We start from the raw sequence: 22,926 nt of genomic DNA on the forward strand, positions 1-22,926 counted from the left end.
TGAGAGAACAGGGGCTGGGCTAAGTTTTCCTAAAAGCTTGAAAATTACTGTCTGACAGGGGTGCTGATGTGGAGTGGGGAAGCACTTCTAAGAGTTTAAGTGCATGTCTTAGAGAATCTTCTCCACATCATCTGTGTTAACATTATATATATGTAGATAACATGAATTTCTGTTTGTGGCTGGTAGATTTGGACTGTTGAGAATCAAAAGTTTAGGAGTTATATAAAGTAACGTGTTAGCAAGTGTAAATAACTTGACAGCTGTATCTGTAATTTTAAAGGCAAAGAGCAAGCTGTGGAGGAGGAAATTTAGCAAGGCTGCAAATTGTTAGAGAACCATTGCTTTTTACCTTAGGCAGTTATTTGGCTTAAAGAAATTATTTTACTTTGCAGGGGGGTTGTTGCTCCATTGGTATAAAAGCACCAAAGGTTTTAGGGAGCTGAAATTTCTTCTCTTAGGTCTCCTGATTATGTTTGGAAAATAAAACACATTTTAAGCACAGTTCTCTTTAATAGGTTTATTTTTAGACCACTTCTAATATCTTATAGATAATCATTAACTGTTTTTTTAATTCCACTTAAAATATGGAGTTTTGAAATAAATGGGTAGATTGAGGATGCTAACATATACAATAGTCACTAATCACCACTTCTGGGCAGCTGAAACATTCATCCATTCATGCTTGACTAAGGGTCTGTTACTCCTGGAAGAGTGGAAAAACCATAAATAATGAGGTGACTGCTGTAGATCAGTGCTTGCAAGAAATGGACTCTGAAACCCAAAAGCATCAAAGATCCTGTCAACATATTTCCACTTCAGTTGCTTGGTGCTACATCAGGCTTAGTAACTGTTCAGGCAAGGGATTGAAACAGTGCCCTTGGATGCAGTGTGCATGTCACAGCAGTTGCACTCTTTCACCCTCACAATAAAGCATTGCTTTATTAATGTAGTTGAGAATTTAAGAAGAGGAGCAGTCTGGAAAGCCTTCTGTGCAGATCTGCACTGCTTGGGCAGGGGGCTGCTGCAGTGCAGTGTGATGGCCTCTCTGGTTGCAGGTTTCCCTCCATGCCCATGGGCACCCACTCCACTGAGAGGGGCTTGGAGCCAGAGCTGTGGCCTTTTACAAGGCAAAATTTCTCTGCTTTACAGGCAAAGTCAGTGCGTGACAGCTCAGTAGCGTATTAGAAGACATAACATAGAAATGGTACAAAAGAGTCCATAAAATTTCCAGGAATGTGATAATTGAACATGTTTGAGAAATGCCATATGTGGTACTTTTAGGAAAAATACAGGATGAGTATAACACATTTTCAAGTGTGTTGGAAGACAAGGAGGAGAAAAGCTGTTTTGAAAGATTAAATAAGAAACTCTTGTCTTGAACTTCTAATATTAGCTGGCATTGTAGACTTTTCTGGGTGTGAGGCCTTTGTTTACTGTTTTACCTCACAATTTGTTTTGAATAGGATGTATGTGAAGTCATGGTATGCATATTCTTTTGGCACTTATCTACACATCACTTTGTTCCAAGACTTGAAAAGAACAGTCTCTTGAATATGTATTTTTCCAACTGTTTTTTTTTTTTTTTAACTCAGGCCAGTTGCATTTACTTTTTCCTCCCATTGTTTTTCAATTTGCGCTTAATTTCTGTAGAAATGGTTTCTGGTAACTTTGAACATACACTTTCTTTTTTATTAGGATGATTGAATAATACTTGTTGGTGCAAATAGTTTCATGAAAATAATTTCAGAAAAAGTTAATTAAATATACTCCAAGTATAGTAAGTTTTTTGAGGATTGAGGCTTAAAATATTTTGAAACATCAAATTAACTAAATTTTCACTTAGAATAGTGCTAGGCTTGTTTGTGCACGTAGGCACATGTTTCTATTGTCATTAAACTTCTGTTTACCTGTAGAGAAACATTAGCTATAGCCTTTTTAAAACATTGTTTCTTTCAGACTACAGGAATAAAAAATCCCTTTAGCTGATGTTTGTTGGCATGTTTTCAGAATGTTGGACCTTAGTGTGTGAGAGGGATTTTCACAGTCATGGAATATGCTGAGTTGGAAGGGACCCACAAGGCTTATAGAGTGCAACTCTCAGCCTTGCACAGAACTAGCTCCAAGAGTCACACCGTGTGCCCAGGAGTATTGTCCAAATGCTGCTTGAACTGTGTCAGCCTTCATGCTGTGGCTGCTTCCCTGGGGAGCCTGTTCAGTGCCCAGCCACCGTCTGAGGGACCCTTTTCCTAATATCCAACCTAAACCTCCCCTGACAAAACTTCAGGCCCTTTCCTTTGGGTTCTGCCACTGGTTACCACAGGGGAAAGATCACTGCCTGCCCATCCTCTTCCCCTTACAATGAAGCTGTAACTGCAGTGAGGCCTCCCCTCAGTCTCCTCTTCTCCAGACTGAACAGACCAAGTGCCCCCAGTGCCCCCAGCTGCTTCTCATATGGCTTCTCCTCAAGGCCCTTCACCATCTTTGTTGCCCTCCTTTAGATGCTTGCTAGTATCTTTGTCACATTGTGGCACCCAAAACTGCCCCCAGCACTCGAGGTGAGGCTGTCCCAGCTCAGAACAGGGCAGGACAATCCCCTCCCTTGCCCAGCTAGCCATGCTGTCCCTGGTGCCCCCAGGACAGGGCTGGCTCTCCTGGCTGCCAGGGCACTGCTGGCTCATGTTCAGGCTGCCACTGAGCAGGAGCCCCAGGTCCCTTTCCTGGCACTGCTTTCCAGCCTCTCCTTCCCCAGTCTGTCCATACTTCCAGGGTTGCCCCCTCCCAGGTGCAGAATCTGGAACTTTCCCTTGTTGAACGTCATATAGTTGGTGATTGCCCATCTCTCCTAATTTGTCTAGGTCTCTGCAGGGCTTCCCTGTCTTTGAGGGAGTCAGCAGCTCCTCCTGATTTTGTATTGTCTGCGAACTTGACTGTATCCCTTCCAGTCCTGCATCCATTGGGCTGTAATTGCATTTATACTTCAAGATTCTAAAGTTAACCTCTGTGCATCTTCAACTACTTGCCTTCTAGTCAGCCCAAAGGGTACCAGTTAATGTAAGATTTTCTGTGTTGCTAAAGCTTGTCTAAAGGGGTTTAAAGAGTTCGCAAAAATGTTTCACAGTGCTTTCTTCATTGAAGAATGTCTAAGTTAAGCTTCAGTCATTTAACACTTGGATGGTGTTTACACCATTAAATCAATACATTGTGTGGACGCATCACGTGTGTGTGTGTGTGCACCTATACACATATGCACACACACATATATATTTAATTATTTCCAATCTGGATAATTGGTAAAGAAGAATGATAAATTTAAGGGAGAGGAACGCCTCCATGGTGAAGAGATAGCCATTATAAATGTGCAGAAACTTGAATTACCATTGGCTATTAGAAAGTTATGGAAAAATCTTTGCTGTAATGTTTGGGACAGTCACGTAGATGTCAAAATTTTGAAGAAAAGTTTAGTCTAGCAAGGTCAGACTTAAAGGTAACAAGATAGTTAATGCTGGTGTAAACTTTCTGGATAGAGGACACCTGAGGTTAGCAAGAGCATGTAATAGTAATAATGTAATTGAAGAACTTTACACTTCTCTGCTGCACTAGTAAGCATTAGTATTGATAACCAAAGCATTTTAATAAACTGCTAGTGAAAGAGCCAATGTAATAGTGAGGATGTTCTAATCTGTTTTCATGTAAACTTCGAGTGATCGTGAAGAGTCCTCAGGAAGTATTCAACTGCATGATAGTGTCTTGCAGCATGTAAGACCATTTTACTTCTTACTGAGATGTAAAGCTTCTTTTGGTGCCTCTTTTTGGTCTAACAAATGGAGCTTCATGGACTTGAATTTGGAGTTTTATGTCCCATTTTTCTCCTGGGGACCATTTTCCTGTCTGCTACATTTCTTCCTGCTTTGAACTCCTCCCATGATTCTTGTTCATGTGCAAAATGCTTATTACTAAGAACTTGTTGGTAAGATCTTGCCAGATGCACTTTTTCGCCTTTGCTCAGGTGACTTCCATTAGGAAAGTGCAGGTGTTTCCTCCTCATCTGGTGGTTGCATACAGAAGTTGTGAGCAGCAGTCGGAAGTGAATATTTTCTGTGTATAGGCATACACTTACACACAAGCACATATACATACATACATATATATATATACATGCACTCCTCTGTGTGAGGGTGAAGCACTTATTGCCTCTCCCACTGACTCTTCTACAATGGTTTCATTAACTGATGGGCCTGACCATGGTCAAATAAGCTAGCTGGAAATTTATATTCTCAAACCAGAGGAGTCTTTGCAAAACTAAGGTTGCAGCTGTCAAGCAGTTTGTTAGACAAAACTGAACATAGAAATGTGTTTTAGTATAGTCTGAGGATGTAGAAATGTGACAGCTAGATGACTTGCTTGTCTCCAAGAGAAGGTTGCAGAGTTGTGATTTGCAGGATGGAAGAAATAAATGGATAACTATGTGCCTGGCCTTTACTAGCTGGGACCTTGATTATCAATCAGATGTAGTTGGAAAATGGTGCTATGCACAGATTTTGGAGAAAAGGTAGAAATGTTGGTTCAGAATCAGTGAAACTAGAGCACTGCATACCTGCTTGCTCTAAAGCTATGCTGTGTCTGGACGCGTGTAGTGTCATGTTAGGCTTCTTACACAAGTGGAAGAATTCAGATTGCTTCTCGAATTTTGAAATTCTCTGTTAAATTTCTTTATTGCTTAGTTTAGCTTTTGATTCTTATTCATTTGGTTTTAGGTTTTTTTTTTTGGGGGGGTCTCACACGGAAGCCCTCAAGAAGGTCTTGTAAATATTTAGAGATTTTTGAGTAGAACTGGCATAAGAAAAGTTGTAAATATTTTGCATGTTACTCTTTCTAGCAAAGAGCATATTCAGTATGAAGGTGAGATTTAAATTCAGAAACTGTAGTTTCCATACCTCCCTTCTTTAGCTGTCTTATCTGCCACACATTCCTACTGTTTTCCTCTTACAGTTTATACCCAGCTGCCATATATACTTTTGTCTATTTTCTGATCTAGATGTCAAGTCATCTGCTGTCCAGTCTGCTTTTCTTCAGCCAGATCCTCCAGCAATTGTCATTGCCCCACTGCTAATCTGGTGGTGGTTTTGTACAGCTGCTGGTCACTTCAGGCTATCTATGTGTACACAAACTAAATAAGTTTTAAAGCATTCATAGATAGACCTACTTAACCCTTCTGCCCATTTTTTTACTGTTTACCTTCTGTAAAAAACCACAATAAATTGCAGATACAAAAATAGTTTTCTTAAAAGCATTGACTTTTAACCTGGCTATGATTTTTGAGAAAGGCATTTTCATTGTGTACATGAAATATTTTCAGCAAGTATTTGCCATAATATTTGTGTTCTGATTTTGGATATGGATCATAGCTGCTGTTAAGAAATGGATAGCTGCTGGAAGACTTGGCTGCTTGTGTGGAACTGTTTCAGCAGTTCCTGAGCAGCCAGACAAGTTATGCGAGAGCTGCAGTTGGACATAACATTTTATGTTTCAACATACTAAGCCAGTAGTTTTCAGCTGTTTTGGTTTTGGGATTATGAGAAAGGGTAAAAACAAAAGTGTGTTATTTGACTATTGTTGCTTGCTAGTAAATGTTTATTTTTTCTAGAATAGAGAAAGGTAAGAGGATGTCCTTGGGTATATTTCTTAGACGTGCTTATAGACAATGTAAGCTGCTATTGCTTCTTGAAGTCAACAAGTCATATAGGTTCTCTCTTAGCTGTGTAGCTTTACATACATTTTGCATCGCAAAATCTCATTCTTCAGAGTTTAAATTTTGAAAATGGTCTGATAATTATCACACATTTTCCTCACACTTCAAGGAGTTGATTTATTACTGTACAAATAACTAACTAGTGCCATCCTGTGCCTTGTGTTTTGCACATTGATTTGTGCTGTGTTGGCTTGTAAATTGAAGCAAGTACACTGATTGGACAGTATTAAAACTCTATTATCAATTTATTTGCTGTAAAGAAAAAAAAATGAAATATAATAATAATAACAACATAAATAGATGCAAAATACAGTGTGGTCTTAAAAAGACTAAATTTCAAGTGACCTTTAGAAGAGTTGGTGCTGTGATTTCCTTGCTGCAGGGTACCTTTTTTTCCCAAGGGAAATGTATCCCAGCAATGACTCTGAACACGTTACCTTCTTTAACTCTTTGTCCTGAGCACAGAATTTCATTTATGTAAGTTTCAGTCTGGCCATCTGTATTGTGGATCTATTTTAAGGAAGAATTGAATAGATGTTAAGGAAGAATTGAATAGATGTTCAGTGAGTTATTTTATTTAGAGTCTGAGGTTAAATCACGTAGTAAAATGAAGATACATAAATTGGATTAAGAAAAAGGTTTAAAGAAACTTGTATCTTGAAAAGATACATATAATTTGGTGAACTTTGTTGTACTTTTGACTAAGCAGTTGGTATGTAATTTGCCAAACTTTATTTCAAAATCCATTTCATTTTTATGACTTGGCTGCTTGCAGAGAGTGGAGTGGATGGAGGACAGTCGAGGAGGAAAACCACAGTGTACTTCAGAGCGCTGTAACAGTGGGTCTGGAGCTCATGGTGGCGTTTGCTGCGAGCAGCCCGTGCCCGACTGGCGTGTGCGGCCCGGATGGGGCTGCAGGGCTCTGACCGGGGCCTGCTCCTGCCCCGCGGGGGAAGCTGCTGCCCTCGGCAGCTGGGCACTGTGTCCCTGCCGTGTCCCTGCCCCGCTTTGGGCACTGTGTCCCTGCCGTGTCCCTGCCCTGCTTTGGGCACTGTGTGCCTGCTGTGTCCCTGCTCTGCTTTGGGCACTGTGTCCCTGCCGTGTCCCTGCCCTGCTTTGGGCACTGTGTGCCTGCCGTGTCCCTGCCCTGCTTTGGAGTCACAGCACAGCTGTGTCCCTTTCTGTTGCAGAGATGCTCTTGCTGCCCAGGCCGGAGCTATGGTGGTGGAAGATGTTGAGGAAGTGCCTCCAGGACTGCAGTGTAACTTTTAAAAACGACACAATAACAATCCTCCCATTCTCCCCCTCAGTGTAAGCAGCTCGTCTTGTCAGTGTCCGTGAAACAACATTTCTTCTCAATTTCTCGGTTTGGTTTTTTTTTTTTTTTTTCTCATTTTTTTCCTCTCCGTGCAGTTGGAGGGAATAAGAACCATGCTACAAGACAAGAGAGTTAGTTGAACTTTATAGCAATATCTGTAACTTAAATTCACATTTGAAAGGAGGAAAGAAAAAAACATTGATTGAAAGCTTTAAAGTGTGTGCATGATTTCTCATTTTGCCTTTTCCCTTTCTTGCCTTGTGACACTTCAGTAATATACTTGGCGTAATACTTTCCTTGGAGAAACTATTGCTAGATTTATCAGATTGCTAGCTCTTTTCTAGTTATTCTGTTACTCATTTTTACATTGCATGGTGTTCTTCAGATCTCTAATGTGAATTAATGCAGTTTCCTAGTAAATTAGTAATACAATTTGTGTCTGCATTTGTCAGGCAAAAACGTCTATCCCATTAGATGACAATGCAGACTGAGATCAGGTTTAAGGAAATTTTTTGTCCTAGCTGTATTGTGGAGGTGTATCAAATTTTGTTATTTTGTTATATTTTTTCTGCCGTTGGACCTGACCAAAATCAGAAACAAAATTAAAAACACTGTTGACAGCTGCTATTCTTGCATCCTTCTCTCTGTCTCCTACAGACTTTTGTTCAGAACTCGATGGTTCTTTTTCATAATTAGCCCTCATGATTAGTGCTTTCCTCTTAATCAAGGTCCACTTTGAAAGGTGAGGTGACCTTGTATGTAATTTAGGTGTCTAGGCATTGTTTAAAGGAGGGCAGCTAGTTTACAACAGTTTCTACTTTGGAGCACCTTTTGGATTTCCTGTTCAAGATCTTGGAAAAACAGGCTGTGTTTGTCTTTATTTAGTTCCTCCCAGGGGAAGTTTTACTCAATTAGACCTAGGGATTTCAAGCAGCCAGGATCCTCTAATGTGGCATCAAAGCCATGGGAAGACTGAGGATCTTACCTAAAATTTTCCAAAGCCTTTTGCTTTTAGTGATCTGATTATGGTTTTGCAGGTCTGTGACAATGAAATTGCCCTACTCTGTCTGTGAAACTGTGCTTTGGAGATGTGAAGCATGTCTTTCCTTTGGACTGGGAAGCTTTTCTTTATTGTGTGAAGTTTGAGGTTTCTGTGAGTTCTGTTTTGAGGAGGAAAGAGGGCGTTGAAATTAGATGCAGTTAACAATGTATCTGAAGCTGAAAGCACTTTTGGAGTACATTATCTAAAATGGTATTTGGCCGTTATCTTTTAAAACCTTTCCTTCTCCCCATCCAGTCCCATGAACTGATGCGTTCAAGAAATACTTGTTTTGCTGCCACATATTCAGAAAGCTATAATAATGTGTTGTGGAATCCTTCTTTTTGTTGTAGTGGATAAAGATTCAAAATAAGTATGCAAGGAGGAGAAAAAACTTATTTTAGTCACTTGTTTGGTTTTATTTTACCATTTAATTTCTGTATTCTAACTGTTAAGCTTGGTAATTGAAACAAAGAAAATGTGACTAAAACTTGTGTTTTCAGATGTGTCTGTTGGATTGAGTGCAAATACCTGGCTTCTATTTCTTCTTAATGAAAACTTCTCATTTGGGCAGAGTCAGAAGTGACAGGTCCGAGATGCATGACATTGCTCAGAGATTTTTCTCTGGGCTTGATATACTGGATTTGGATTATGAAAGCTTTCTTATGTGATTCTGTATTTGCTTCTGAAGGGTTTCAGAGTCACAAAAGATTGGGTGCCTAAGGACTGAAGAGCATCATTATTTTTGGAAAGGATAAAGTCAGTCAATCTGATATTAAGGTTGGGTTTTTGATCTGTGCAGAATTGGTCCCCATGGGGAATTGTTACTTGTACCTGGCCTGTAAGTCCAGTGGCTGCAAAAACTTAATGCTGTAAACTGGTCCCAGAGGATTTTCATCTTCAGCTGACAGTTCAGAACCTTCTTATTAGTGTCTGTCAGTTGTTTGGGGGGAAGCAGGAGGTGATCATGGGTTAGTGTGTTATTGTTTGCTACCTCAATCAGATAAATACCTTAGTTTTTCTTTACTGTGAATAGCACAGTTTGGGACAGCCCTGGTTTTTGTTTCATCAAAGATGGCAGCATTTTTGTTGTGTGTTTGTCTTTATAATTCTTTGAAAAGTTTTTTGTCTTTATTTCAATACTTTGAAATGTTTTAACAGATGTACCTTGTACAATTCTTTATAAAAAAGTAGAAAAGGTAATTTCTATTTTATTGAACTTAAGCTAATTAAAACAAACCCAGAGGGTAAAGCAGTATTTCCAGAAGATACTTAATTTCAGCAGTCAACTGCTGTACTTTGTGGCTGACCTCCAATGTAGATATCTGCATCTCTTCCATTTTGTCTTTGTTATTCTGAAAAGCCCTAGTTTCCTTAACGGGCAAGAAACTAATCTTGTCCTCAGAGCTGTGCTGGTTAAACCAGGAAGGTATTTTTTTCAGTTCACTTCATCAAAGCAGTGCAAAACACAGGCAGAAACTTCCAATCCTTAGTTTTTTGTCTTTGGCTGAAGATCCAGCTCAATAGGTATAAATGTGACTGGATTGAGTCAGTATGACATTGTGCTTTGTCTGAAGGGAATCCAGTTTGGAGCAACTTTGATTATAGTTTAAAATGAGCAACATCAACTTAATAATGGTCTGAATATCTGTAAGACAGCTTTTTATGTGTTGGGGTTTTTTTCCCTACAAGTTTTCCTTCAAAACTATTAATTAAACTGTTCACACATGCTTTTATAACACTGTAATGAAAACTGGTTAAACCAGATGCATTGGTTTTCTTCAGTCTCCCTTTTCCTAAAAGTGAACATTGTCCTTGTCCTGCAAGTCTGAGTCCTGGCAGGATCACAGAGAGCATTGAATTAAAGTTTTTGTAGTGTGAAAGGTTAGAGTATCATGTGCAGGTTTTATTTATGAATAAAGGGTGAGGGTATGTTTGTGTAACAGGCAAGCAAGTCTCATAACTTATTCCAAAGAAAATCTTGTCTATAGTGCGGTAATTTAGGAGCTGATGTCTAGACTACTTTGAGAAATTGTAAACATTGTGTCTTCAGAACAGGACCATGGGAGTTTAAGAAAAAATGCTGTACTTTGTATGTTTAATATTTGACTGAATTCCAGGGAGATCAGGAGTATTTTGGCAATATCTGGGCTGCCTGACTGCTAAATGAATTAATGAGAGTGCTTGTGTCAGTTCCTAGTAACATTTTCTTTCTTGAATAGAGCATCTCTGGATTTGCATAATTACATGATGTAAACTGCATATTTGTCGGTAATGGAAGATTTTTACTTTAAATAGTGGTGCACAAGTTTATATACATCTTCTTGTTAAACCATTTATATGTGTTGGAGAATCAACCAAGTAGGATCAAGCTATTATTTGACCTGAATAGCTGTTGGAACATGACATTGAAACGAATAAGGGTATTTTTAAAATTATTCTGCTACAGTTAATTCTGAACACTGTAATCTCAATCACTGTAAAATAGTTTCAGGAGGCAGGTAAGTGCAGTTTTTCTCTTTGCTGTGTGCAAAGTTTTGTGTTGTATGTTGGTGGTTGAATGGTGTGCTTACTGCACCATTGGGCTAGCTAGAATGGAGTTGTAGTAGTATTTCCATCATTTTAAGTTTTTACCACTGGATAGTTCTGGTTTATTTTGGGGTGGGCAAGCACTTGCAAGTTCAAAGACAGACATACTTTAGTTCAGACAAAGTTGCTGTGTTATACAGGTGTTATCAGATGAAGGGCAGTTATGAGTCCTAATGGTCTCTCCCTTCAGCAGTGTATTTGTAAGCGTAGTCCAAATCTGGTGTCAGAAATCTTAATTGGTGTTGCAATGTACAAGTGGAGGTACAACAGAAAGTATAATGCTATAGATTCTGTTGAGCTTAAATCAGACCCTAAATTAATGCATGTATTTAATGTTTGCAAAGTTGTCATTATAGGTATTAGAAGTGCCTCAACAAATATGTGAGGAAGGTGTTGTATCTATATCCTAGATGTAATAGAAACTACTTTATTAGTAGCTTTTCAGTATATGAATTTTGTGACAGCTTGTAGAGGAAAACATTATCCTTGGGGTTAAGTAAAGATTAAAATGAATATTTGAGTAATAAACATGATTAGACTGAGCATAAAGGCTTTTATATTTATATTATTTATTTTTCCTAGTTTTTTATATACCTTGCTGTTCTAGAGCAGTGTTGGTTTAGAGTCTTTCTGTATAACATGGAACCGAGTACTTTCAGTGTCCCTGTCAACACTGACATGGCTGTTCCAGTTTTCTATTGCCCACTGATCTATTAAGACTTTGTCTAGCAAGGGCTGTGATGTTTTAAGCTTTTAGTTAGTAATACAGTTACTTATTAATCACTGTTTCTGGTCTAATTGCTTCAGAATTTTTCAGAGACATTTGTTTGTCTCTTCTTTTTGAGGGAAAGGAAGTAATTTCGATATGTGTGGACCAAGAGAATATCATTAATAGTTGGAAATGTACAATTGAAAAGAGAAAGTCTGTTATACAGTGCTGTCTTGAATTCTATGTTTTTTTTTTTTTTAAAAAAACCAAGCAATTTTACTACATTGTCACCTGAAAGAAGTTAAAACCTGTAAAGTTTCTAGTAGTTTCAGCAGTGGTGAACTCCAGCTTCACATGTATGTTCTTTGCAGTATGGGAGAAAAACTGGCAGGACTGCATGCCATTATAATTAAATTGTTATACATAGAAACTAGAGGGGAGAAGCTTGTCTTACCTGTTTGGGGAGTATCTGTCAGCATATTTAAATGAAAATTTATTTTGAAACTGTATGTTTGTAATTATCAGCACATTCCTAAGTAGCGTAACTAGTTTTTGATCAACTGGCAAAGATATCTTCAAAACATGTAATAACATTCATTGCATTGTAAACTCTGGACCTTTTTGTATTTATTTGCATTATTTTTATTTTTACAGGATTACAAAGCCCCTGACGTTTGCTGACTGTGTTGGTGATGAGCTTCCTTTGGGATGGGAAACTGTTTACGATCAACAGATTGGAGTTTATTATATGGACCACATAAATCGTGAGTAGATATGTGATTGTTTTGAGGAATGCTAACAAGCTGATGTTTACTCTTGCCACTAACTTTGCTTCCTATACCATTTATACACCTCGTACTGCACTGAGAAAATGTATGCAAATAATTTCTTGCTGAACGTGTTTCCTTATCTTTCATATGGGGGCAAAATTGTAAAGAATTCCACTTGTAAAGAATTTTACAACCTATGATTGAACTGTAGTGTATCAAAATATTTTGGTTTGCTTGGTCATACTGTGAAGTATTAGTAATTTTGATGTTGCATTTTGTCATACATAGAAAGACTTTTGTGTTACATTTTTACATTTCCTATTTTCCCTGTCATCCATAGTTCACTCTCATGCATTGAAAACCAAAATACATTCTGAGAGAAGTGTGCTGATTTTTAATCAGAAGCACAGTGAAATACAGTAATCTCATTCTTGCTTAAGCAATATATATTTTATGTTTTAATGCAGTACAAAATGCTATCAAAAAGACAACAGACAACAGATGTGCCTTTTGGAAACTAATTTTGAACACTTTCCTTTTTGGACTATCGCTGAGCTTTGTATCATCACTGTGGCACATTTGCCAGTTCTACTTTAAAAAAAAAGTCTTATCTTTATAGCTTTGTACTGCTGCTGCTGTTACTGTTGTGCTGTCGTTAAACTTCTTATCGCCATTGAGTGAATGCTTTCAGTATTGTGGGAAATTGGGAGTTGGTGGGGACTAAGAAAAGAAGAAAGTAGTTACATGGGCTATCAGAGCAGTGGTAAATAGTATAATCTGAAAAACCAACCTCAATACTATCTACTTGAAATCTAGTCAATTAAAAAATGAAAGTGTAATAATAATTTTGGGCTTCCAGCCATCATTGGAATTACTTGTGTTTTGTGGTTTCACAATTACTTGCTTTAAAAAACCTAAACAACAGAATAATAAATATTCCCGTGGTATCGTTTGACCTATACATGTACTTATTTGTTGTGAAATTTAACAAAGATCATTAACTAAATGATAAACTTTAAACAGCTGTTGATACATTAATCACAAGGATAGATAGACAAGAAAATTCAAAGGCAATAAATACAGACTGTTAGGTAATTCTTAAAGTAACTCTGTGTTTAAAAAAGTATTAGCTTAAGGATTGCTGTCATATTAACTTTAGTAATGTTGAAATTTAATAAGAAGTGAGGGTTATGTTAGAGTACAGTAATGGAGTGGGCTTACACCAAAGTATGTGCACGAATGCATTTTTTTTTTTAAGAAATTAAGGTATTGCCAACCCTAATTTTTTTTTGATTTGCAGGTGAGTTTTTAGAATAGAAAATGAGTAGAACATGAATTCCTATTGCAATACCTTAAAAAAGCTACTGATAGGCCTCTGTGATAGGAATAACAATCACCATCGCATGCAAAAACAGGGCTTCCTTTTGCTTTTTGAATTTTGTTATTAGCAGCTTTACCACATTCAAGTTTGAACTTACAGAAGCGATATTAATCATTGTAGGCATGTCAGATCTGGCTTGCGTTTTTTCCTGTGCAATTGAGAGCAAAAACTGTAGAAGAGAACCTTTGTAAAGATCATTTGAGTTTCCAAATGATCAGTGGGAAGACAGAAAGAAAAGATGAATATTAATGGGCCTGGAAAAGTGAAGCGAATCATATTAGGTATGAAATAAAGTTTATGTATGAACAGAGGTAGAGAAGCTTCATGCGGACAGTGCTGAACTGAGTAAAAGAAATCATTCAACAATTAACAAGGTTGCAAAATTTGTCTCTTTCATGATAGCTAATTACTTGCAGCCCACAGATATTATCCTAAATGGTAATTCAACCGTCACAGTGAAATGGGTTTGTCACCCTTAGGCTAATACAGTGCTTTCATATACCAGCAAGATTTATAATAAGAGGGAAGACAGAGTTGATATTATAGCTGGATAATTATTATTCAGAAATTAGTTGGACACTTGATCCAATTTTTAAACTGTGGACAACAAAGGTGCCAATCAAGACTGCATAAATTTCCTTTGTAGAAGTGAGAAGTAATGAGTAGACAATCGTGCATCGTGAGGTGGTGTCAGACAAGTGGAGGAGATGGTCTTGGAGCTGAAGAAATGCTTTTCTGAACTGAGTAGGTCTAAACTACTTGGAACTGCAGCTTCAGGAAAAAACATTTGGATTGTCTTTTGTGGCTGACTGGGTTAAATGCTTTGTGCAGCGTTGGAGTTCTGTTTTAATTGACAAAACAGTTAGAAGTGCCTCAGTGTCAAGAAATACTGTGAGAAAATGCAAGGGATAATTCAAAGAGTCTTTCTACACTTACACTTACCAAGGACCTCTCATGTTTTGTGCGCTCTCTCAAGCTTTTTGCCCTTGCACCTTTTAAAAGAAAACAGCAATATGTCTGATTTTTTTCTAAGTCTTTTGCTATGTTTGTTTACCCAGGAAGCAAGAAAAAGATTTCTAGGCAATAGTTTTCCATTTAAACTGGAAAAAAAAACAAGGAACAGAAGAATCTTCTGTAAATCTTAATGGTGCTTCCAACCCTGATCTCCATCTTGTTCTGTAAATTCAGTACTTTGTTGACACCCTTACTAAGCTGCTCTTGGGTGTTATCCAACCATTGCTTAAAAACCTTGGCAGTTGCCAGCCACAGAATTCCTTTCCCTCCTCCTCAGAGTCTTGGGAGCCTTTGAAGTCTCCTCTAAGCAGTTGGGCATTCCCCAGTGAGGGAATAATATATTCTCTGCATTTGTCTGGGTCTGTTCTTGAGTTACTATAGTGGCTTTTTTCTAATTAGTTGTAAAGAAGTGAAGGAAGTTAATTTTATCATGCAATGTAGCTTTGGTCTTGTTATGTGGCAAACTTGTTTAGAAATCCAGGGCAAAGTTTCATAAACTAGAAAAAAGCAGATATTCCCATGCACTAAAGAAGTTTTCTACCTCGGATGAATTCTGCTAGCTTTTCAGAAGGCTTCTGAAATAATTCTGTAAGAGATGCAGTGCCCTGAAGTATGGGATCTCAGAAGTTCAATGTGTGATAGAACGTAACACTTTACCCTGGATTATTTTTTGAGATTAGGACTAATAGTTTGCCATTCCAAGACAAAAACTGAATCCTAGTAAGTCTGTCTGTTTTATAAATATTTACTGATTTCTCATTGTTTCCATGGGGATTTAGCAATCTTAGGAATATTAGAATTTGCACAGATTTCAGAGGTACTTATGGACAAATGAAGTAGCAGTGGAAATTAAAATGCCCTTAGTGAAGGGTGGGCAGCCGTCAGAACTCTGTTTTCTTCTGCTTGCCCTCTATGTAGAGAAGGATTTATGGCAGCTCAACAAGCCAAAGCACATCCTGTCCTTGCCAGAGGAGATATTTTCACGACACTGGAGTCAGAAGGGAATCAAAGGGGTCCCTGGGAAGTGGGGAGAAATTGCAGAACTGTAGGCACTATCTTGGTACTGTTTCAATGTGAGGAGTTGCAGGGAGAGAAAGGTACAACTGTTAAGAGAAAAGGTTATTTAGGAAGCTAATCTGCAAATCTGTTGGAAGCACTGCTCTTTGATGAGCCTTCTGTTTTTGTTTATATACTTTTCAGATGGCTCTCAAATGGTAGAGCTGCTAGCATGACCTTGACACCATTAGAGTTCTTAATCTGTTGTGCTTAATCTTCTACAGTTTTGTATTTCATCACTGGCACCAATATACTGAATTATGTACTCAGGATTAATGCAAAACATAACTGGCTTTCATCTCTTGTAAGAAACCAAGTTTGGAAAAATTGCTGGGTGCTTGGCTCCTGACTGTGCTCCAGGTTTTGCCACTACTTTGAGCACTGACATTGTGTCTGCAGCAGCTTCTTACTGGTAGAGCTTCAGTCATCAGAAATTAACATTCCATTTAAACCCAAGGCTTTACATCAATGTTGTTATGTGAAACATATTATTTGACTCACATAACCCCCCAAAATGAACCAATAATTTTTTAGAATTTTTATGTGTGTCATCCTCAAATGCCTTTGCAATTGCAAAGAGATTGTTTTACAGTAATAACCTTGAAAATTAATAGATTTGGGAAAGATTTTTTTCTTTTTTTTGGTGGAAGCTTGTTTTTGGTTTGTGTTTCAATAAAAACTGGTCCAAATCCTGGCAAGGAAAAACATCAGACTGCTGTTTCTTAAGACAAAAAAAAAAAAAAAAAAAAAAAAAAAGGAGAAGTGATGTGATTTAAAAGCTGTATGGATTTGAGACTAAGATGCTGACTTCTCTGTTGAATTACCTCATTCTTCTTAACTATGCCGGGGTAGCCTTTGTCCTTTTAAGATGTTATGCAAGTTGTATGCAGTATCTTAAGTTAGTTCCAGCTATTTATAGACTTATGGGTTAAGTATTGAGATACTTTTAATTTTTCCTTGTGGTTCTGGGTTTTTAGGTAATTTTTGGAATTTTCAAGTTGGCTATGAGGGAAGATTAGGGCCAAATTACTGTTCTCTTTGGGTTTGCACTGGTTTGTAAAGAAAATAATAACATTTAAATGCCTTTTATATTTGAAAAGCCTTTCCTATTCTTTCAGTCTGCATCCTTCCTTCTCTCCTCGCTGGAGTAATTTTGGGCACTGTAGTGTCAGGTGTACTGGTTGAGAGTGGACATTAACAAAAATAACTTGAACTTGGTGGCACAAAGTGTCATATTATTTTACTTTAATGTTTTTACTTTTCTCTCCTTAGAGCTCACACAAATTGAGGATCCGAGGGAACAATGGAGAAGGGAGCAGGAACGCATGCTGAAGGAATATTTAATAGTTGCCCAGGAGGCACTGAATGCCAAGAAAGAGATTTACCAAATAAAGCAGCAGCGTTTTGAGCTAGCCCAAGAGGAATATCAACAATTGCACAAAATGTGTGAGGATGACAGCCGTTCCTATGCCAGCTGTGAGTTTACTACCTTTTCTTGATATTGCCCACCTGCCCTCACAAGATGTGGTGTAAGAAATAGTGTGAAGTATTTCCATCACCTGATTCTTCTCTGAATGAAGGTTCTGACTACAGCAGTGAGGTGCTGTCCCTTGACTCTGCAATTCAATGTCTTCCAATTCCTGTTACATCTATTACAACAGAGATTTATTAGGGATAAATGTTAACACTAAAAAGAGATGTAACTTTAAACAGGCATATATCCCAACTGGTATTTCTGCCCATCTTGGAGCCAGGTGTAGTGATGATTCCTGCAAGGCAGCAAGGGCTGAATGTTGCTGCATCAGCTGCCTACCTGCACTCCTAAACTCAAAGATTATTTTCCACTTAACATAGGAGGGAGCCGTCAGCTTAGGGAAACCTTCTGTGGATCCATAGTCTGCTTAGCAAATTTACAGAGTTAGGGACAAGCTGTTGTGTTCAAGAGTACCTCTGACCATGAATTAGGAGACAATATTTCATTAGTTCACCTCATTCTTGAGTGCCAGCCTGTGATACTGATGTAGGTGATAGAGAGCTATAATTTCCTGCCCTTTTCATTCTTCAGATTTCTCTGGCAGCTTGGGGTAGATAATACACTTTTTCTGAATTCTGAAGATGTTGCCCCATTGTCATGGCTGTTGGTTGGTGCAGGTGTCTTTGTCAAAGAGTTAACTGGACTAGTTCAAAGAAGTGGATATATCCCACGTGGAAATTAGTGGAGTTTTACTGGGTTTTGGTTTTTTTTTTAATTTTAGTTTTTCAGGGGCTGTACAGTCATTGTTTTAACTGCAGGTTTGCTGTTAAATGCCAAGGATTTAATAAGAATGGGAAGCTCAGCTTTAGCCTTTTTGAAGATGTTCAAGAAATCTGACTGTGGAAGGGGGCTTAGGACAGGTGTCTGGATAGAAGTGTTTAGCTACTGATTCGCTTGTATTTATTAATCCAAGCAAATTCATACATATGCCAAAATCCTGAATAAAAGTTGTTTTCCAGAGCTGAGATGTCCCAGATGGTTTGGACCAAGTACTCTGTTACTGTTGAACTGGGATTCTCATCCTTTTGTTTAGTTTATATATATGCATTCTGTCATTCAGTTTGTAACATAACTGAACAATTATGACCAGTCTTATTTCCCCCTCTCATGTTCAAGTTTCTGAAGAGGAAGCAGGTATTTTCCTATTAAGAAAGAAATTTTTAAAAAAGAAACTATTGTGTAAAGTGTGTTTAACAACTATTTGAAGACTTGGAATAGAGTAAAAGATAGTGTTATCAGTATTTTTTGAGATTATAAAATCTAAATTGACATTTGTTACAAAACCTTTCTAAGACCTTGGGCTTTTTGTTTTTTTTTTTTTTTAAATTGGCAGTAATTCTGTGGGATATTTTATTGAATTACTTCAGGTGAATATACAGAAAGAAAGTTCTGTTGAAGATGAAAATATACTAGAAAAAGATAACCTTTTTCATATTTTTGAAGCTCTTAGATAACAAGTTATTTGAAACAGCAACAAAATATGACTGAAAATGACAAAATTTGGAGTTATCTGTAATGAAAGCAAATGTTATGCCAATTTACTTATGTCTCTCCATCTTCTGATAGTTCAGGGTTTTGTAGGTATATCTGGAGTTGATAATGAGAATCTGTGAGAGAAATTACGGAAAATATTTTAATTTTCTATGATGTGTTAATATATTTTATATTGGTTTAAGGTCATATGCTTCGGTTTTCAGAAAATGGGGTGGGTTGATTACTCAGATGATTTAAAAAAATTTTTAAATATCCTTTTTGGAATTAATCATGCTGTCAACTCAAGATTCCCAAAATCTCCTTCTCCACTTGTTTTTCCTAATTTGAGTCCTCTACTCCACTGTGGGATGCTTGTCTCTCCTTTTACTATACAGAAATATTAGACTTCTAATGTGAGTGCAATTACACTACCAAAGTTGGATGCTTATATAGCCAATATCTTTGCCTCCACCACCACTTGTTTCAAGTTGCTGAATTTAAAGAACTAAAACTTCACAAATTGTTTTTCTCCACTTTGCTTGTGGGTGCTGCCATTGACTCAGTGTCGTGTGCTTATGAGTGGGAGGTGAGCTCAGCGGTTGTGGGTTGGCAGGGAGGTGCCCATGCAGCAGTTTTGTGACTCAGTTGTGATCAGCACTGTTTCAAAAAAAAAATCCATAGAAAATCCTGGATTTAGAGAATTAGTCCAGGCATGATTACTCATTTTGGCAAGTTCCTGCACGCTCAACATGACCTTGGCATTGCAGTATTCTTTAAAGGTTCAAAAGGCCCAGTGCAGCCCCAGACACGGATATGGGTTTCAGTGCAGCAGCCTTCAGCTCTGCAAAAGGATGGAAGGTCTGACAGCACAACCCCATCCATTCACATACCAGGCATTTTTCAGCGGGCCAGTGCTGCCTTGAATGGCTCACTCCATAAATCATGGTTGCTCTTGCCCCATCTATCCTCTAGGACTTTTACTTCATCTGTGCAGGCTTTAGCTTGTAATGCCACAGCTTGAAATCATTGCCTGACTGGAGACACCTTAAGACCTTACTTGCCAGGGTTGGTTTGTATTTCAGTTCCCTAACTGTTGCTTTAGAAGGCAGCTTCTCTGCCTAGCTGGTCTAATTTTATTCTGACAATAATTTTTTTTTAACTTTAGTGCCTATCATACTGTTAATTCAGTGTACCTAGGAAGTAACTACTAATTGTTAATATTACACAAATTGCTTGCTTCAGTAGGTGCCATCATCCTATTACAGGAGCTTATTGCTTTTAGGAAATACATAGTGCCGCTATATGCAATTTTGGTGGTATTCAGGATGAAAGAAAGTTTCAGATGGGGCAAATTGAAATCCTCAGTTGTACTTCAGCACAGAGGATAATTTTAGAACCTAGTGACTTGTAAAAAAAAAGAATTAATGAAATGGTTTATCAAATAGTGCCACATCTTAACAATTGTATTAAAGAAGGCGGAATAAAGAGTAAAATACTGTTTTCCATCTGTTTAGCATTCTCTGGATTTTCAGCTAATACCAAGTATGACCCATATCAGATTAAAGCAGAAATTGCCAGCCGTCGTGACAGAGTGAGTAATCTTTTTTCATTTTGTAAAAATATAAATTAGGCATGGGTAAGGGAGGGAGGAAGGGTCTGTTTTACTTTAGCATTACACTGAATGTTGCATGCATTTCTAGAAATACAGTATTGAAATGTGCTTTTTTGTTCTTACCCATTACTCTGTTAAAACAGGTCTATATTCATTGCATTTTGGTCCCTTGAGAAGTAATGCTTTTTCCATGCTAAAAATGCAAACATTTTTGACACAAATGTCAGAGGCAAGCTCAGCCAGGCCTTCAGAAATTGCTTTCTCTATACAAACTGCCACAAGTAGTAAATGCTATGCAGCCAGATTCTTTCAGTTCAAACCCATTTACCCATTTTCAGTGAGATTCTGCTGGACTGCAGGTTTAGCCACTTGGAAATCTCTTCACAATTCAGTAGACCTATTGGCCAAATAGAATTTTTCAGCTGGTTGGCCAGAGCTCTTTTATGAGGACAGGGAAATTCAAGTATTCTGACAATAATAGGCAGTTCTGTAACAAAAATGTTCCTTATTTATGTATTTAAAAAAACTAAAACTAAATTCATGGTTTTGATAAATAAGTATTTTAAAAAACACTTATCCTTGTAGGATAGTGTTCCATTTTTGTTGTAGTAACCACTTCTCACATGAGTGCCTCTGAAAATCAATCCCATTCACCACCCTTCAAAGGCATTTATTCTATCTGTATATATTTATTACATGCTGACTAGTGTTTGCTTGTTTTACATACTCTAAGTGTCAGGGTATTCTAAACAAGAAAACAAGCCTTATTTATTTAAGTAATATATGAAGAAAATAAACAAGTTTTTCACTTATGACTGTCTTCCTCTCTTTCTCCTTAAACAAAATGACCTAGGATACATGGGATATTCTATTCAAATGACTGTGTGCATAGTCATTGACTTGTTTCAGGAAATAGAATGAAATAAGCACTATAAACTTTTTGTGTACAGGATGCATTTTCTCATTTTACTTCTGGTGGATGTTAAAGGAGCTGGTGAGCGTATAGAGCTTAGGGGCTCGTGCTGTGAATTTTGATGAGAGGGAGAGAGCTGTGCAGGATGCTGCGACTCTGACAGTGCTGGTTTGCATCCTGGTACTGATACAAAGCCCCATGTTCTTGGAATAGAGCTGAAGAAAAAATTAATTTTTTATTCTCTTTTTAAAAAAAATTGTTTTGTAATGATTTTGTCATTTACTGATGTACATGTGAAAATCAAGAGTGCTCTGGGTAAATTCTAGCAAATATCCTGAGTTTGGTAGTTTCAGAAGAGAGAGCTTTTTTCCTTCCATCCCTCCCCCTCTTTGGGCTCACAGTTCAGTCTTAGCCTCACTACCACGTACTGAAACACCCCCATTCCCCTCATTTGTCTGCTGTCCCTTGCATTCTCCTATCCCTGTTGCCTTCAGTTATCTGTCAGCTTTGGAGGGCAAGAAGCTCTTTCTCTGCAGATCATGCTTGGCTCTTCCATGGTCTGCACAACCTACTCAGGTAACTGTTTCCACAAAAAGGTTTTTGGAGACATCTTTGCTATGTCACTTTTGATTTATGCTCATTAAAAGTGTAATGACCAGAGGGTTGAGAGGGTAGGATAATATGAAAATAACTGTGGCAAGCCAGGCTGCCATTCCTGGGAGAGAGACCAGTTCTGCTGTTAGTAATTTTGTTTTCCTGGATTCAAAAATTAACAGCATTGAATGTTTTGTCTTTTTTAAAGTTGACTAAAGAATTTAAGACAGTTGAGAGGTGTCTTTGCTACAGAAGGAGAAGAAAATTTATCTGTGTTGAAACTTGCTAGGTGTTAGCATAAACTATTGGAAAAAGAAACCTTATAGAATAGGTGAGGAAATTGATACTTTGAAAGCTGAATGTTTTGACTGCTTTTTGATTGGGCCTTATGATATTTAAGAAAGTCTTCTGTTATTTTAATGCACAATTTTAAAGCAAAAAAAGGGAAATTATCACTTCCAGTTCTTTAATGTAGTTTAAGATTTTGTATTTAAAAACCAATTATTTTTATTGTGGAAATGACTGTTACTTATTTTTATTTTTAATTATTTTGTATTATTCAGCTTTCTAGGCTGAAACGAGAATTGGCACAGATGAAGCAGGAGTTGCAATATAAAGAAAAAGGAGTGGAAACTCTGCAAGAGTAAGTTAAGAGTTCACGGGAGGATCCTTTTTTGGGGTTTGGGTTTATTTTTTAATTGCCTTTGAATGAATTTCATAGAAAAGTGTTGTCAAAAATAAAACATTAAAGGCTTTGCTTCAGACTTTGAGCTGTGATAGTGATGCAGCGTGATAACAATATGAAAGGACAGAAGAAGAGTTAAACAGAATTGGTTGGAGTTGTGATTTTGTAGGTTCACATGCAAGAATAGCTTTATAGGCCATGTTCTTTAACTTTTCCTCAAGATATTGCCAAACTGGAATTAGATTTTAAAAAATATTTCCCAGATACTTTCTGGAGATGCCTACTGCCTGGAGCACAGCCCAAAGTGCCATGCTGTTGAGTTGCTTCCCCATGGCAGTACCAACGCTTTCTGGCTGGGCACAGATCTTTTGCTAGAGGGATTTCTGTACACCACAATGCTGCTTCTCCCTGTTACCTGATGGTCAGGCCATCTCATTCTGCACTGTGTAGCTGATTTGTGCTTGTACTGTAAATCTAGTGGTCTGTGAGA

At 37.7% G+C, this 22,926-nt stretch overlaps 1 protein-coding gene across 4 annotated transcripts in view; it reads left to right on the plus strand.

Annotated features, from left to right (window-relative positions):
• Positions 1-22,926, plus strand: part of WWC3 (WWC family member 3) — a 98,595-nt gene that overhangs the window by 25,411 nt on the left and 50,258 nt on the right. For all 4 annotated transcript variants that reach the window (XM_074536001.1, XM_074536002.1, XM_074536000.1 and 1 more), the window contains exons 2-5: positions 12,059-12,168; positions 16,898-17,101; positions 20,147-20,223; positions 22,315-22,394. In XM_074536001.1, the coding sequence (XP_074392102.1) occupies positions 12,059-12,168; positions 16,898-17,101; positions 20,147-20,223; positions 22,315-22,394 (471 nt within the window). The remainder of the gene's footprint in view (positions 1-12,058; positions 12,169-16,897; positions 17,102-20,146; positions 20,224-22,314; positions 22,395-22,926) is intronic.

This window comes from Zonotrichia albicollis, chromosome 2 (genome assembly GCF_047830755.1).
Source record: "Zonotrichia albicollis isolate bZonAlb1 chromosome 2, bZonAlb1.hap1, whole genome shotgun sequence".
NCBI lineage: Eukaryota > Metazoa > Chordata > Aves > Passeriformes > Passerellidae > Zonotrichia > Zonotrichia albicollis.